The sequence below is a fragment of the Oryctolagus cuniculus genome, chromosome 4 (genome assembly GCF_964237555.1).
Source record: "Oryctolagus cuniculus chromosome 4, mOryCun1.1, whole genome shotgun sequence".
Lineage (NCBI taxonomy): Eukaryota > Metazoa > Chordata > Mammalia > Lagomorpha > Leporidae > Oryctolagus > Oryctolagus cuniculus.
The window spans coordinates 153,990,095-154,008,344 of NC_091435.1; the positions used below are offsets into that span (position 1 = coordinate 153,990,095).

General features: G+C 38.9%; 2 protein-coding genes across 3 annotated transcripts in view; both read right to left on the reverse strand.

The window, feature by feature from the left end:
• Positions 1–18,250, reverse strand: part of SATB1 (SATB homeobox 1) — a 97,852-nt gene that overhangs the window by 78,650 nt on the left and 952 nt on the right. Inside the window, exon 1 of one of the 2 annotated variants that reach the window (XM_051818500.2) lies at positions 13,038–17,924. The exons of the other annotated variant lie outside the window; for it this stretch is intronic. The gene's annotated coding sequence lies outside the window, so the exon portion shown is untranslated. Of the gene's footprint in view, positions 1–13,037; positions 17,925–18,250 lie in introns of those variants that run through there. 2 annotated transcript variants of the gene reach the window in all.
• Positions 414–13,207, reverse strand: LOC138849535 (mucin-7-like). The gene is made up of 2 exons (XM_070073255.1): positions 13,078–13,207; positions 414–910 (listed from the first exon to the last, which is right to left on the reverse strand). The coding sequence occupies exons 1-2, from the start codon at positions 13,205–13,207 to the stop codon at positions 414–416; spliced, it is 627 nt and encodes a 208-aa protein (XP_069929356.1).

Sequence of the window (18,250 nt, forward strand, 5' to 3'; positions counted from 1 at the left end):
CCTCATTTTAATACACGGCACCCGCTCGCAGCCCCAGCCCGAGCACGCAGCCTCCTCCCGGCCGCCCGCCGCCACCGCCGCCGCCCGCAGCCTTCCCCAGCGGGGCCGGCTCCTCCGCCGCGTCCGGGGAGCGGGAGCGAGCGACGAGCGGCGGCGGCGGCGATGGGGGGGAGGAGGAAGGCGGCGGGGGCAGGGTGCACGGGGAAGGCGGAAAAGGGATGGGGATTAAAACCCGGGCTGGAGGGCCGGGACTGGGGGAGGGGGCGGGGGCGGCGAGCGAAAAAGCCTGAAGACAAGTAACTAGTGAATGAGTGAGCGGAGGGGGTGTGGGGGGAGGCGAGCGCACCATTTCCGGCCCCGGGCGCGCAGGAATTTGTAATGAGCTTGATTAGAGTGAGGCGGCCCGACATTTATTACACACAATACCCGGAATAACAGGGCGCCGCGCGAGGGGAGCGCCGGCCGCCGCCAGGCGCGCGGGGCGGGCGCGGAGGGGAGGGAGGGAGCCTCGCGGGCCGCGGCCGGCGGGCGGGAGGGAGCGCGCGCGCTCGAGAGAGGGAGGGCGGGCAGGCAGGTGTGCGAGGGAGCGCCGTCCGGGAGGAGGGGCGGGGGCGACGAAAGTGACGGGGAGGAGGGCGCGAGGGCCGGGGCGAACGCGAACCCACCACCCGCACGCCACAAAAGCCACCCGAACAGTGCGCCCGCTGCGGGGCGGGCGGGCGGGCGGGCTCCGGGGGGACGCGGGGGTGGGGGCGCGCTGGCCAGGGCCCGGGCTGCAGGTGACAGGCGCTGGGCACCGCCGTGGGGACGGGCCGGAGGGAGCTCCTCCGCAGAATCGTTGGCAGGACGCGAGGGGAGCCTGGAGCCGCTCTCTTCCGAGGGGGGCTTCGCCAGGAGGGTGGTCCCTCAACTATCAGGAGACCGCGTGATCAAAAACTAGGAGCTTTGGACACAAGTCCGAGGGTGGCTCAAAACTTCCTCGCCGCTTCGGACGAGGAAATAGGTGGCCCACAGGGGCCGAGTGAAAACTGGGTCACTACAGAGACATCTGACCTGTTATTAGGAAAAGATTGGCCATCGTTTTTCCAATCTGGGCGCGAGAGAGAAAAGTTTGGGTTGGTAAATTGTAATCCAGGGTAAATTCCCCGGGTACACAAATGGTCAGTATCACCTAAGTATGCACCTCTTAGGGAATCTATTAAATACGGTTCCTATGAAAATGCAGAAACATTACAATCTCGACCAAAATAGCAGTGCATCACTTATCGCTTAGGTTATGGTACCCACCACTCCAGCCCCCTGAAGGCAGTTAATCATTAAACAAAAGCAAAAATGTTAAAAGAGTTATTTCTCAGAATATACTGGCGGAGAAAAGAGAAAAATCAGTCAGATAAACATTTTGTTACACATTTAAAAAAAGCAACAAGTTAGCACAAGTACTGAGATAAGAGGGAAAGATGCAAATGAAGCTCCTTAAAGCTACCAATACACTCTCAGGCTCACTGTTTACATTAGAAATCTAAGAAAAGCAGAAGGTGAAGCAGAAGATAAAGTATAGGAAATGATGGCCTCCTGGGGGAAGACAAGTTTAGGAGGAACACAATGAAAATATATCACTCTAATAGCACCCAAGTTTCACCCACAAACCGGAAAGGTTAGTCAAAATCGAGGAAGGCAACCGTGAATCTTGGCACACAGAAACCCAAGCCCTGAGCAAGAGAAAGAATATGTGATAAGAAAACGCACATCAAAAAAACAAGACATTTCAGGCAATCTTGTCTAAAAAGCCCAATCGATAGGGCATTTTTAAAAGGGGAAAATGTGAGGACAAATGGAGGAGACAAATTGAATGAAAGTATACAAAATGTAACCAATAAGGAAATATACAAATAGTCACAAAATGTAGCACTTCGGTCAGAATTCTTACTGTGGGAGGAGATACTTAAATTTATAAAAAAGATAGTTTATTTTAAAACCTATAATTATAATGATGAAGATTTTTTGCAATAGGATAGGTTAAATTTGAAATTCCCGACATGGGTAATTTGGCAGTTACTTCAAACTGGTAATGCCTGATGTGTTTCTTTGAAACTTGGTTTGTTTTAAGTAAGGATAGTGCATCGCATTGTACAAACTTAAATAGCAAAGTATCAAAGTAAAGAAAAATTCACTGGATTACAAAAGAATGTGGAAATTGCCTATGCAACTTACTTTTAGCCAGGAATCATAAACCTATTCATAAACACAAAACATAAATGTATATAAGGATATAGCTTGGAAAATGGTAAAGTAAGTGGGCATATAGACATCTAACAATAACTTTATTATCAGGAGTAAAAATATAGTACAACCATGAATCTATCAATCATATCTACATGTTAATTTTCCCTCAAGACTTTCTTTATTCCAGAACTGTATGTCTGTAAGAAATGTCAGAAGTAAAATGGCACACGGAGGTTCTGCGCCTTAGTGGTAGTGGCATACTACACAGACGAACTTAATTGCTATATGTATGTGTGTGTGTGTATATATATACATACACACATATCTCCCTTTAAAATATTCATTATAGTCTGTGAGTGTTGCCCATTGTAAACCCAGATTCAAAAAAGGAAAAAAAAATAACAGAATATACCACCTTCCTAGGCATATGTAAGCATAAATTATGGTGGTGGTGGGAGCAACATCAATTGATTCTATATAGGCATCTTATATTTAGCAATAAAGATGTGAGCAGAGTTGAGAAAAGTTAAAACAAAATAAACTTTATAAATCTTGCTATCAAAACACAAAACCTCAGGAGCAAGAAATATAGCAACTGAAACACATGACCTGTAAATGGACGTACACGTACATGGAAACCAGCTTCCTATCACACGGTAAGGTATTCATACTAGCTGCACAAAGGAAGCAAAGACAAAATATTGTAACAGACACACAAGATTTTTCAAAGCTTAATGAAAGGACTACTGCATGTTTCAGATGGCAACGTATTAAGATAAATATGCAGGCAGATATCCGAAAGCATTAAAACACATTCAGAGTTTTGAATAGCACATACATTTGTAATAAACAGCGAAGCATTTAGAATTCGAATGCTTTTAAGATATAGCAACTCCGCCAGTGACTGTGTTAGCAAAGCAATGCTTACCACCATAACACTTTCTAAGGACATGGCTTTTTTTTTCTCTTTTAAATTCAAATACAGTTGGCTATCACTCTATACTCTTAAAGCAGCACGATTTATGTAGCATACTGCTCTTTTTGTCATGTCAACTCTTTGTTTCTGGCTTTAGCTGCAGGTGGTGTTTTCCATATATGAATTTCTGGGAATATGGTCTGTGTTGGCCATATAAGGATGTCTATTTGAGCCATATGTTTTTCTATCATGTGTCTCATTTTGTCTGTCTGGGATGTCAAGACTGATTTCCACATAGTTTCTTGAATGGACCAAACACCAATTTCTAAGAGCAGGGAGGAAAAGCTGGTGCTACAGCCCAAACAACTTTGTCAAAACATATATTGGAGAGGAAATGCAATATCCTGTAAACATCTACACTCATCACATATTATCTATGACTGACATCATATACTTCAGGAAAGAATTTACTGGTACTTGCTCAAGTTCAGAAGTCTGCAGTGTGTATGGGCATGCAGCTTCATTAACCAGACCCCACATCTTTGGAGGTCATGGCACGCACATCCCAGCTACCCTACTCTGAGAGATGCGTGTCCTGCTGCCAACCTGACCCAGCCTTGAACTTAGGGGAGGGAAGTGCACCATGCCTTTCTTTTTCAGTTAATAATCATAACACTGATTAAACTCTATGACTAATCCATCCTACAAGAAGTTCTGGCCCCATTAGATACTGTGATAGAATCTTGTATTTTTTCTTTGTGACAGTCACATCTTGTCTTTTCCTTTATTAACAGTCCTCATGGTACTAATCAACAACTTGGATAATTATTGGTTTAATAAATATCTCCCTCACTAGACTGTAAGCCTCATGAGAACAGAGATGATATGTCTTGTGTACTGTCATGTACTTGGAACTTACACAGTGTCCTTATAATATTTACATTTATGAATGTATAAATAAGAGCAAAAATCTCACAGTGTCACTTGCAACCAGTTTCTACTACTAATTGTGCTGACAATACATTTTACTGATTGCAGAAGTAAGGAGGAGGGACAAGTAGCGAGGGTAACTATATCATTTAAATTTGAATTAATGAAAATTAAATTTGCAATTCACTTAGTCACATTTCAAGTACTCAATAGCCCCAAGTAGTGGGACTCTGGCACTGCAAATGGTGTAGATTCTTGAATACGTTAATGCTTCCTGGTTGTAGAGTTCCTCTGGACAGCTCCTACCTAGAGAACTCTTGTAAAAGATGATTAAGTGAATCCAGGACTGAACTAGGAAGAGTCGTCAAGGTATTGAATGGCATTCAGACATTCTAATGATATCCAAAGTGAGGTCAGTTTTCATTTTAGAAATTATCCCATAGATTTGTAAGGCTGCATGGAATGAGATCTGTGTACTGCTTGGCACAGAATTAAGACAACTTTCTAGATATGCATATCCTTGAGAGGGCCCTGTAATATGTTTGGAATGATACACACATACTCCAAACACTGCTTCCCAGTTGCATTTAAGTATCCCATAGCTGAAGGTAGAAATCAGTCATCCCTGCCCTTACCACTAGCCTCCAGATTTAACAAACACAGCTGCCCTTGATAATGACTGTTTTGGGGACTTTAACGTAGAGAACAGGGGCCTTCAAAAAGTTGGTGAGAAATGGAGATTATGAAAAAGCTCTCCATGAATTTCAAAATTCTTTCGCTGCTCAACAAACCTATCTGTTAATTACATTTTCCCAGGAACTTTTTTGAAGTACCCTCATAGCTACGCAAACTGGGAGAGCATCCAGGTACTAAACAAACAATAGTGTACTGTGGAAAATTATGGCAAAAGGCTCGAAAATGTTGCAAGGGAGATAGAGGAGTAGTGATAATGAACTCTAAATACAGGGCTTAAAGGTGTTTTGTTTGTTTGTTTCCCCTAATAAGTTAGGTTTCAGTTATAGCCAGGAAGATAGTGATCAAAAGTTGTTTCCTAATTACTTTGGGGTAGATGTACATACCCACTGGTAATTTATGACATGGTTCTAATAGACAATGGCTATTACTACAGTGGGGCAGAGCAAAGAAAGGCATTTTTTTCTGCTCATTTCAGGAGATCTGCAAAAGAGTAGCCACTGTAACTGGCTTCTAGAAGCAGACAGGGTATCTGGGCCTTCTACCTAGAAAGCACTTTTTTATTAGCCAAAAATGTATTGGGCAAAAAGTTTTAAAAGCTGCCTTTCCTTCCACAGATGTCAGTACAGATCCCTTCTGCAATAAGGCACAGCAGTGATAATTCTATCAAAGTTGGCACCTCTACCCAGACCCAAAACTGAGTAGGGCATGGGGAAAAATTCCTGCAATTGCTGAGTCTGTCAGTGTAGAGAATGCCACCAAAAACTTAGTGTCAAGATGTCTCACTTTTTCCTCCTGGCTCCTAGGTGCCCTTGGCCAGGAGAGTTGGGGTGAGTTGATCTCCTCTCTACCTTTCGTGTGCACCTTGATTGTGCTTCTATCCCAAACCTCAGTGCTCCAGCACACTACGTGCTCTGCCAGCAACATGGCATTCCCTGTTAGTGTCTCTGCCCCTCCCAATGTCAAGACTGTAAGCATCTTGAGGGGTCACTGAAGTATATATTCCTGGAGACTCTCTCACCGTGCCTTCCACCACAAGGAAGGAATTGAAAAAACGTTTTGATGAGTGTGTCCTTCTAAGAATGCTGCTTGGCAACGTAGGAAGTAAAGCCGGTGCTGGGATCACAATCCAAGTGTCCAGGCTGTACCCACTGCAATTAAGAATGGCTAAGGGTGGGAGCCAGGCATTCAGTTTTCAAAAACTCCTAAGGTGATTCTGATGTGCAGCCAGGTTTGGCATCTGCTGAATTAGGTAATGTTTGGGAGAGAGGGAATCAAATATTCCTTAGCAGCTAGGATATCCCCGAGTTGAAGGTTTTTAACCCCATACTGGAGTTGCTTGGAAAAGTGAAAACTACTCTAGGGGCCACCAGTAGCCCCAAATTTAAAAACATTGCAGGCAAGCCACTTGTTTCAAACAACAAAAATTAAACAAAACAGAACAAAAATGAAGAAGAAAGAAGGAAAGAGCTTAAAAAAAAGGAGGGGCAAATTATGAAATCATTGATTTGCTGAATAAAGATGTGCTATTTGAGGAGCCATGATAAATTAGCATTTCGGCACTTCTTGAGATTTACTGGGGTGCCAGAAATCCTGTGTAGGTATGTGATTTATCATCACAGACAAGCAACTAACCACAAAATTACACATGGAAGTATAGTTCTAAAACCAGTCTAGTATTTACTGGAGCCAGAACCATCCAGCCTTCCTCTAATTTTTTTTTTTTTTTTTTTTTTTTTTTTTTTTTGCCAACATAGCTGAGTATGAGTTTTCTCCCCCTCAAAAAGTTTAACTTTGAGTGGGTTTCTCTATAAATTGGCTGTAACTAATCGGCTTATATCCAGACCAAGCCATTGCACTTGACCACAATCAAAGTGTTTTCATTGTACTTTCGAAGGCGGCCATAGATGCTCTGCCTTTAACAATCCTGGGAAGCTCAGAGATTTTAATTCCAGTGAAGGCAAACAACCATTCGCAATCAATCTACGATCCCAGTCGAGATGTATCAACCATATTCCTTAGTAATGAAAATATTATTGCTAATCTTTCCTGGCTTACTTGGAGGGAGAAAGAGCTTGAGGTTACAGTGGGCTTCAATGCTAGTCCAGGACATTTTTGAGGGAGCATCAGCCAAAGGCAATACCTGATATTGTACTGTTGTGTCCACTACCACAAGGTCTGGGCCAGGGATTATCCATTGGGAAGGAAAGCCACCACCAGAAACAAATGCTTCACTCCTGGACAATAATCATATACTGCCACAATGCTTAGAATTTATTGAAGTGAAGGAGTTTAATTCAAAACTAAAGCACATTCTATTTGAGTTGATGGAGAAGAGCTGGGAACAGATTGTGGTGAGTACATAACAATAAAATGTGAATATTATTAATGTCACTAAATTGTATACTTAAAAAACCATCAGAATGGCACATTTTGTGTTATATGTATTTACCACAATAAAGGTTTAAAAAAACAAATCTAATGCAAAACAATTTTTCATGTATTCCTAACATCAGCAGATATATATTATGAAAATACCATGGCAAGCTTCAGAAAACTAATAAGCTAGAACACACTCAACAAATGCCACAGTCCAGTCCACGCTAGATAATTAATTCATATGATGAATACTTGACCCAAGGATAATTAACATGGACTGATAATTAGAGACCAAGATCCCACCCAATTTGAGGGCCTCCCAGTGAAAGAAAGTGGTTCTCTTTTTAGGTTATATTCAATATAATATCTTAGCAAAAGAGAAAGCAGTATAGATAAAAGCAAACAAGATCACCTAAGACCCTAATATTCTTTGTGAATGCTTTTCAAAAGAGTAAAACTTAGCTATATTCATGAAATAAACAGTAAAACAGTTCCTATAACAGATGAACAGTACTTAAGACTGTGACCTATGACCGTTACAAAATAAATGTAGTCTATATAATAATTTCTAAGTTGTCTATAGATAAAACCTTTAAAATCTACTCATTAGACAAAAGAAAATAGTTTTTGCTAAAAAATGAAAGGCTTTCAAGTTTAATTTTGCCAGTTACTTAATGATGAAAAAGAGCTTTTTCACTTCTGCATACAACAATTTAAAATATCTTCTTTTCCTATAATATATCAATCAAATTCTCTTTCATATCATCTGTTTCTACTGATTTCATATTAGAGCCTTTTATGTTAATAAAGGAGTTTTTAATGTATTGGAAATTCATGTATGAATTCCGTTACTGACATTCATACCTATGTATATGTACATATATTGTTTTTGATACACAAGACTACAGAATACTATTATACAGTGAATCCAAATTAAAAATATATATTTACTATATGTAAAAGCATTAAATAAAATATTGAAAAATAACTTCCTATTTCTATAGCTCAAGCCCATCAAGTTACCTATTTTGCAGGTGTCTCCTTCTTCATTACTATGTTTATTGTGAGATTTAATCCATCAGATAACTAACATGGCCTGTAAATATACATGCAAATTTCCAATGGATATGAAGCAAAAAGTTGACAAATAATACTACTATGTAACTTTCTAAAAAAGAACTAGAGAGCCTGGAGGTTACTATCTTAATCATTTATTTTTTTCTGTAAAGACTTTTCATTTGTATTTATATATAAATATATATATATATAAACATGTACATAAATGCACTTGGAAGAGAAACAAAAGTGTATTTATGAAAAATTTTGACTGGGAGCACATTGTAACTGTTTTGGGACTGTCTTGCTTTAAAGATGGTCAATACCCACTGTTCTATTATTCCTATGATTGAAGCTATACTACATAGCCACTTTACATCTAATGAAAATTAAACTTCTTATCTCTTCCATGAAGTAACAAGCTTCTCATCAAACATAACTTTTATTTCATTTTTCACAAAGGAGTTTGGTCACTAGAAATTTACCACACTGCAGGCAACTGTAAATACATCTTCAAGGCTGGCATATGCCACAATTTAGGAGATAAAGCCAAATCTTGTGGTATTCTCATCAGATTTGAGAAATGGAAGTGTTTGGCCAACATCCAAGTATGAATGAATATATATACAATAGGCACAGAGCATAGGATGATATACACACGCAGATGATATCTGCATGCCATGCAAGGGAGTAGTACACAATTTGAAAGTAGTCTTCCACAGTTTTCATCTAAAATCCTTAAAAATGGAGAGTCAATGGAACACCCCTTATTAAGCAACTTCCATGGAAAAGTGGATAAATGGCATAAGTAGGAAAAGTAGTGGAGAAAGGATATATAACCTAGATGTGGATCTTGCTTCTTACCGTACTAGTCACACTGAGTGAACCTTCATCCATGAGGCAGGATTGAGTTCCACATCTATAAAGTGATGGAACAGAATCTGATAATCTTTAAGACTTAGATATTCTCTGCCTTTACATTTAATTTAAATATCAACTCCACTTTAAAGAGAAAACACAGAACATTTCTCACATGCTATGTTAGATGTTTATCTATATGTAAGAGACAGGTGTCAAACAAACAAATAAAAAAAAAAAAGCCACTAAGGCAAAGAGAAACTTTAACTCACCAGATTCCATCTGTTACATTTGAATTCATGCATAATTGATTATCCATGACTGGTGAGTTCTTTTCTCACTAGCCGACCAGTTTTCTAAGCATTATGTATTAAATCACTACTAAAGTAGACTGTATTTCAGAAACAGCAAGGGGCAGAATAAGAATATTTTAAATGAAAAATTACATGCCGGTTAATAATAATACAGCTGACCTATGTTTAAGGGAGAGAAATTTTAATCATGTGCATATTAAATATTAATAACCTATTCTGTTATTGTTATAATAAGGTTAAGTAGGCTTCTCCAAGCTTAAGGAAAGAGAAGCAGGAATGCATAATGGTGCAAAAAGATACAGAGAAAGGAGACAGACATAAGGAAAATGTGTCAACAATAAACAAGAGGAAATGAGAAAGAAGGAAAAGATGAAGGTGGAAACTAATCTCTATGTGTCATTATGACTGCCAGAGTACTGGCAAAGAAGCAGCATCCTTTTATTTCAATTTTAATCATTTCTGAATTTTAATACCCGGCTCCTTTTGTAATTCTCCTGGCATTCCCCATATGCCTCCATCCCAGCCAAAACACCAGTGTAAATTAAATGGCAGGCAACCACACCACTGATGTAGCCTCCCTAAAGAACCCACCAGGTGACCAAAACAAAAAAGGTATGTCTACCTTAAGTCCCTGAGGACTTCCAGCCAATGAACTGGGTGAATGTTTTCTACTTTCTTTAATTTTGAAAAGAAGGCAGTAGTGAGGTAATCTACAGATAGAAAATCGTTCGAAAAAATAAAGCCAGCCAGTAGTAATACAATAATCAGTGACCATCAGAGCCTGGAAAAATGAGTTTGCTCTCACTGGCACTAAGGAGCATTACATGATTATTTAATTACAGCTCTAATTTTTGTCTCGTGGATGGCAACATATCAACAATTAATAGGGCAAATAGAGGAGACTGTGTTTTTTTAAAGAGACAGAATGTGCATGATAATGTAATAGGTCACACAGCAGTACACCACTTAAGGAAGACTTCTTTTGTGTAACTAAATAGGACTGTTCTTGAAATAGCCCTGCACACATTTTAAAAAGAAAATAAATTGTAAAGCAAAGGATCTTAACTTTTCAAAATGTTTCACATGCAGTACGCTGCACAGCCTTATTGCAACTCTAGCCTTAGTTTTATGGAGTACAGTGAAATCTTCATTAATATAAATGACACCAAATCAAAGAATATTATAAAATAATATAGACAGCTACAATGAAAAATGTCTTTTAATCCAATAATTGTGACCAATATTTACTCACTGGGATACTGGGGGGAAAAAAACCACTGCAGGAAAGAACAGGCAGAGGTCAATCAGCCCTGGGCCACTAGCCCATAGTATTTTTGGTCCTGGAATATGAAAAAGACCACTGCATGGCAGTGCCAAGAATTCAGGGGCGTGCTCTACGTTGACTCCAGTATGGTTCGTTACCAGAGCCAAACACCAAAGAATCATGAATCTTCATAGAGATAGTTAACCTAAACCTGAAGGTCAGACAATGACAGTAAAACAGAGACCCTGGAGCTACTCTCAAAAAAAAAAAAAAAAAAAAAAAAAAAAAGAGCATGTAGTTAAATGGAGAAAAACATCATGTTATCCATAAAACAGGGGCATGTGTAGATTAAGTATTCAGATAACCTCAATAAAAAATAGAAAATTAGAAAGAAAAGTCTCTTTTGCCAATAAATCTTTATCAGTACAAACCACATTCAATATTTTACCATTAATTTAGCAATTCTTTAATGAGTATCGACTATGTGCAAGGCATAGAATGCTAATTGTGTAGTGTCTCCTATTTTATATAATACAAATATGTACCTTACACATTTGCCCTTTTGTAGTTAAGTACCTTGCAGAAACAAATAATGGTATCACCTACAAACTTCATAAAGTAGAAATACTAGTGCATTTTTATGCACATATTACAAGGTTATAAGTCAACAAATTCCAATTAGCCAAGGGAATCACCCAATTTGATAGAATTTTCTAAGTAGGGCTTAGTCCCAGCTTTAAACTCCTCTGGTTCCATTTCCCCGCTGTTTTGCCTAGCTAGAAGCCACTGTGAAAATCGAGGTTTGAGAGTTGGACAATGAAACATTCTTAGAGCTGCCACTGTGATCAAATGCTCAAATGTATTTTAAATAATTGGTTATATTGAATTCTAGGAAAACAATTTGGCTAAAGATGTCTCTGTACTTTAACTGACAGGTTTCCACAAAAAGAAGTAGTAAGAGGTGCTAAATCAACTCAATAAGCTTTTAACAGTTTATATTGGCCAAAGCAGTCAAAATCAAGAAAATGTGTGTCTCAAAATACAATATGGGAAACCTAAAACTGCTGAGAGGTAATAATTTCTAATGCCACTAGCGAAATCTCTCATGACAAAATTAATTGCAAAGGAAAAATAAAATACAGGAGAAAAATTTTATAATCCAATGGAAAGTGTTTAAATAGAGCTGTTTTAGTAAAACACCTTTGATGATTCTGGACCAAAAATCTGACTCTATACATTCTAGGAGAATTTTTTTAAAGAGTCTAGCAAGCAGCAGCTTGCATGTAAGAGTATACATCATTCTTTTTTAGCATGATTGCTAATATACAGGTAACATGTCTCAGAAAAGGCTGTAATTAACCGTCTCCTGCTCTAATAACACTAATAAGCATACAGTATTATTAAAATACAATGACTCCATACAAACTAAGGCTGTCATTTTTAAACTTTTAAGATAATGTTCTAAATTGTTTTTGAGTCCTCTTAAACCATCCAAAAGGAAGCCCACCTCTAAGAATTTTGTTTCAAGCATAGTTATTAAAATGCTATTCTCTCCTTCCACAGTCTGGAGAAATCGCTAACATTAAACAACACATCTAAGTATCATGTCAGTTGGTGAAAATACAATAGGAAGCACTTAAATTATTTTATTAACTCTATAGATTCTTTTAAAATTTAAAACTGTAAGTATTTTAAGTTAGGACTCCATATACTGGTACAATGTTTTCTGGGAGAAAGAAAGGCCTGTTATATCAAGAATTACATCGCCCTGTTGTTAATCCCAAATGATTTCCATTGTCTGGTTCACTGGAACAGGAAAACTCAATTGCATTCAACATCAAACAGCTAATTATGGATACACTATATGCAAGACTATCTCCATTTCAAAAGATATCTGCCTACACTAGGTTTCATTTTATTTATTATAATTATTACAATAAAATATTTATAACATAAAACCTCTTTTACCTTAAAGTCCTTAATATTATAAACATTAAAAGGCCAAATTGTCATGTACATGCTCTTAACGGCATATCAGAAACCATTGAGTAAGACTAGAGAGAAATCTCCAGCAATCAACTCTACTACATGCCTGGCTTCCAGGAAAATCGCATCTAAAGAATTCCCCATCACAGAGATTAGGCTACCTTCTCTTTAAACATCTCAAAGAAAGAATGTCTAATAGTTTCCCCCTGGGAGCTTGCTACCGTATTTCACCCCTCAAAAAGGAATGTCCACTGAAGAATTTTTGTTGGTTATCTGATCCCAAATCATCTGCCGCTGAGAAAAAAAGTAATATCCCAACACGGAGACCTCCCCCAAACACTAAAGGTCTATCTTGCACAGTGGCTCTAGCCCCGATTCTCCACATACAATTGACTATAGGAACTTTTCTGGCACTTACCCTCCAAATATCAGAGGTGCTTCTCCAAATCTAGCCCTACCGGAGAGGTCTAAAAAAGTAGTAGCCTCTGCTGAGGTGACAGTGACGAAGTTCTCTCTGGCACTTGCTAGCAAGGCAGAAGCATCCCCAAATGAGGTGGTTACCAGTTGCCCGGGAAGCAGCTGGACCATTACTGCAGTTCTGAGGGTGCGTCACAAATCAGGTCATAGCTCTGGGTTGAGTCCACCCACTTCACCCGGTACACCGCCCTCCACTTCCTGCACACCTGGGGGGAAGGGGTACAGAGGAGGGGGCCGGCTCAGGTCCACAGACAATCGAGTTAAGGTACAACCAGCTGCAGCCTGACATGGGCTTCTTCTGCAAGCATTTCAGCCTCATTTTGGGGACCTGCACCCCTAGGTACTCACAAATGCATACAACAATAAGCTGGCTCTAACATGAGTGATAAATGTAATAAAATATTGCACAGTTAAGTGTTTAAACCAGGAAGATTTTTCCTTCACTGGAAAATGAACCAACTCTTAATTTCTAATTACAAGACACCTCTCTACCAACTGTCAAATAACTGGACTGAATAAATTTCAGCAGAAACCAGGTACCTAAAACTCGGGAGTACCAGTTAACTAATTCTCAGCTCTCCTCATTAGATCACCACCATATAAACAGAATTGCATCCTTGAAAGTCCATTGAAAGAAGTGACTAGAATCTTTTACAAACCCTCAGACAGCAACAACTGTGGAAGTGATACAGTGTAACTTGAAAGAGTAAAAATAGGCCAATATGCTAGAGAATCGCTACACTACTAAATCTCACCCTGAATATATATACACACAATCTGTATCTATTTACTCTCAAATGAAATATCCGATCTTAAAAAAGACTTAAAAAAATAAACAGCAAAAGGTACCGTTGGCATAAGTTCAAAAGTACGAAATAATGTGTGTTAATGTGTTGATCATGCTCTATGAAGACATCAAGTTTAAATAGACTTACCATTGAGAACAGCAGTTAGAAACAATATGTAAATTGCAATAGTAGACACTTTTTCTTGGGTATAGTGAAGAAGAACCTTGTGTAACAGATTTGATTTATATGCTGTATTAAGACCACATTCCACTCTGATGTCAGCAGAATATGTGATTAGAGATTGACAACTGTGCGTAGACAATGACTGTAAGAGCTTCTTAGGTAATTTAAGGGAAAACAAGCATTTTCTCAAGTGAATCTTGAGTTCAGAAATTCAGCTTTATCAGTTTATTGATGCTTCAAGGAGGTCTTCAAAGAGAAAGGACTTTTAATTTAAAAGAAAGCAACAAATGCATTTAGTGCACGTATCAAAAGAAATCAGAAATCTCCCCTATCTTTAAGGACGGCAGATTAATAAGAAGGCAAATAACGGAGAGGGCAAGGGTATTTTCTGAGGAAACCCAAGAGAATTAACCAATCATTGAGCCCTACTTCATTCTCATATGTGCAGGTCTTCATTAGAAACTGTAGCATTCCATCAAAGACTGGGAAAGGAAGACACTTTTTCAAAGTTATTATCTAAGAAATCAAATAGCTTCATCTATTTGGAACTTTGTAGAGAGTTAATTCAGCAAACACACACTTGAATGTGTTTGAACACACGGTATCCTGAGGTTGCTGGAAGATGACTATTTTAAATGGCATGCGGATTCTTTTAGGGTTTGATGTTATAGTTGAGGTATGCAAAGTAAAAGTGCATAACATTTCTTTTCAACTGGTTCGCACACGACAGAAATGAGAAGATAGAATTACACTCCTTTAAAATTTTGCCACTGGAAAATGATCAAAACTCCTCTCGACCCCTACCCCCAGCCAGGAAGAATCTGAAGGCCTGGATTACAGCACAGGTAGATATTAAAATGGAGACAGAGCCGTTATTTAGTGGTGACAGGAATATAAATACGTGCACTAACCTATAAACTGGTATTTACTTCAGGAAGGTAAGTAATATTTTTCCTCTGATTGCTGAGCTGTCAGTTTAATGCAGCGTAAATAAACAGTAGGTGCCTGCTAGCTCTAAGTAGGAAGTGTTCATTCCACACGAGGAACAGATTACTGAAGCCTGATGCTCATCATGCTGAAACGTAACTTTCATTTTACCAGAAAATATTGTGGATGATTTTTCGTGCCTGATCTATTAATTAACTTAACTCTGTTCTGTCAAAATGTAAACCAATTTGTAAAAATCATCACAGAGTTTTTGGAGTTTGAAAACCAAATCAATTTGAACAGTAAGAGTAATGACTGCTCTGTAATCTGATCACAAATGCTAAAAGTGAATACTTCACATCATCAGCAGAAACTCACAAAACCAAAAAAGACAAAGAACGTATGTAAATAACAGGGTTTAATAATCCGAGTTATCTAATTCACTCCCAATTCTCCTGCTTTACTAATTAAAAGCAACTGGCACCTTTAGTATTTGGCAACCTTGTGCTACTTGGGTCTTTCCAATATGCATGCTAACTGTACTCTCTGAAATATCTAAGGGTAAACCATTCATGAAAATCAAACCACTTTCCCTAATTCCAATGGAAATACTGCCGAACACACCCAGGAGAAGCAGCAAGTTTGAAAATAAAATGATGATACCCTTTCTAACAGCATTCATGTAAAATGTGGCTTGCTTCCTGTGTGTGCCACAAAGCTATGGAGATATACAGCAACTGATTTCCTCCTTAAATATGAGTATCAAGCAAAAAATATTTCATGGCACATTTAAAATGGGAATACATCTCATCTAAACAGTATGAAAGGCAATTTTGGGAGGTTTCTATTTAAAATACGAACAAAAATTCTGGTAATTAATCAATAGATTATAAGAAAAGGAGGTGTTTTAAAATACACTTTTTGACTGCAATATGTCTAGACATAATCTGAAGATTGATTTAGTCACATGCATTTATTTTACATACTTCATCAATTCCAAGTACTAATATAACATAAATTACAGTCATCCAAGACAACATGTATGGAAGAAACGATGTATTTGTGTAAAGGGCATATCTATATATGGCCCTTCTGGAAATTTACAGAGCAGATGAAAAATCACTAGAGTGCTTTAGAGAGTCCCTGCTGTATATCCATGTTGTGTTTAGCTTAATAGTGTTTGTAACCAAAAGATTTTTACAATAATGAGGAACAGGTGCCTGTCACCTGACCTTTTAGGCCTAATTTACAATCCACAACCTGTTACATTAAAAAAAAAGAAAAGAAAAGAAAAGAGCTGAAATTCTCCTCTAGATATCTCAATCTTTGCTAATTTAATGTACTGGAGTTCCTAACCATCACTCAGCATATCCTATCATAGTCAACCACAGGTTCATATGGCTGGCAACAGACTTCTTTGCAGCAATAAACCAAATAATCATTTTGTTGCTGTTCTTGTTTAAGATGCTAGGAGACAAAAGAACTGGTTTTCTAGATTATCAACCAAAGAATATATTAATTTATTACAACAACTGAACAAAAGGCATTCCTTTTGAATACTTTTACATACAAAGAACTATTATTTATTACATATTTCAACTTGTGGGAAAGTGAGGAATGCATTGATTCTGAAAATAACTATTCAGACTTCTGGAAGTTCTTTAAGTCTTATCTATTTCTTCCCTCTCCCACCCCCACAGCACACACATTTTAAGGAGTTTGCACTTTAGGAGGGAAGCCCCTATTCTTTTTTTTATTCATCATCTGTATTTATTATTCTTCAGAAGGGAATACAAAATTGAGTATTGATTTTACTTCTCTTGTATTATCCTGTTACATGTAGCTATATTCAAATTTAACAATGCTTTGGATTTTATAGCTACTGCTTACATATTATGTACTACATATGACTGAACAACTCTACATTTAAAATACTGTTTCCATTAGAAAAAATATGAAGTAATAAGTGTCAAATGGTGATGAAGAATAAACATTTGGTATATTTATAAAGTGCATAGCTATTTAAAATGTGCACAAGTAGGATACATATTTTGCTACAGTTACATTTTACATGACATGCACATTGTCTAAAGTGTATTTAATAATGAGCTTAACCAAGTTAATTAAAGTATTTACGTCTGGTGATTGTGTTAAACACTTGGTGAGGTAGTGAAAGATACAGCCAGTTACTTCTGCTAACTAAAGTTGAAATTATGCACTTATTATAACCTTTCCTAACAATGTGAGAAAAACAGAGTAAATATATTAAATTTGTTTCACAACAGATGCTTAGGTTGTTAATATTTAAGATGCCTATTCATGCTATTCCTGTCTGCACATTTGTCAAAAATGTAAGCTTGAATGCTAATGTTTGCCAGCAGACTGGAGCAGCCAGTATATGAATGTACTACTGTTCCACTAAAATAATACGCAATAGAAATAAAGGACGGCTGCTAAACCATCACACTAATACCACGTAGGGGACTGCAGGTTTTCAAAGCAAATACTTGCAACCTTGGCTTTCTCCAGAGTTAAAGTGCGGGGCCTATTTATTTATTTATCTAGCAGCTACATTTGAATATAGAATAAACCTCACATTCCTGACATCTCGGAAAAATCCACCTTAGATAGGGTGTCGACGTCAGTTAAGTTTGAACGGGACGAGTTACTCTGTCCGCAGCACAAACACTGCAGATATCAGGGGCTGCTAAGGACAAAACCCGCTCTTGACTTACTCTCACCCCCCTCCTCTGTCCTCTGGGGAACCTCAGGTCCCGGGCCTCCAAGGATGCAGGCGTGGAAGCCCAGTCAGTCCGGAAAGAAAGGTTCCCTCCCTGCCAGCATCAGATCTTTCTGTCGTCCCTGCTTTTGTTTTTTTAAACCACTACGTGGAGTTCCAGTCTTAGAGCATTTGCCAGGAAACCCCGGGCTGTCTTGGAGAAAGTTCTCCGAGGACGGGCGCAGGGGTCAAAGTGGCCAACCGGAGCACTCTGCGACAGGACCCCGTGGCTGACGCTCGGAAGGGAGATGTGCGACGCCCCGGTGGAGGCCGGAGCCAGAACCTCCAACCCGAGTGCCACGCACTTCGGCCCTCTCCGTCTTCTAGGGTCACCTCGGGAGGGTCCTGCTCAGCGTCCCCCCTCCCGCGCCCAGCTCCCCGCCTCCCTCCCCCCCTCCCCGCAGCCACGCGCCCCTCCCCGGGCTGGCCACCTGCCTGCTTCTTCCCTCTCCTCGTGGTTTGCCAAGCCCCGGAGTC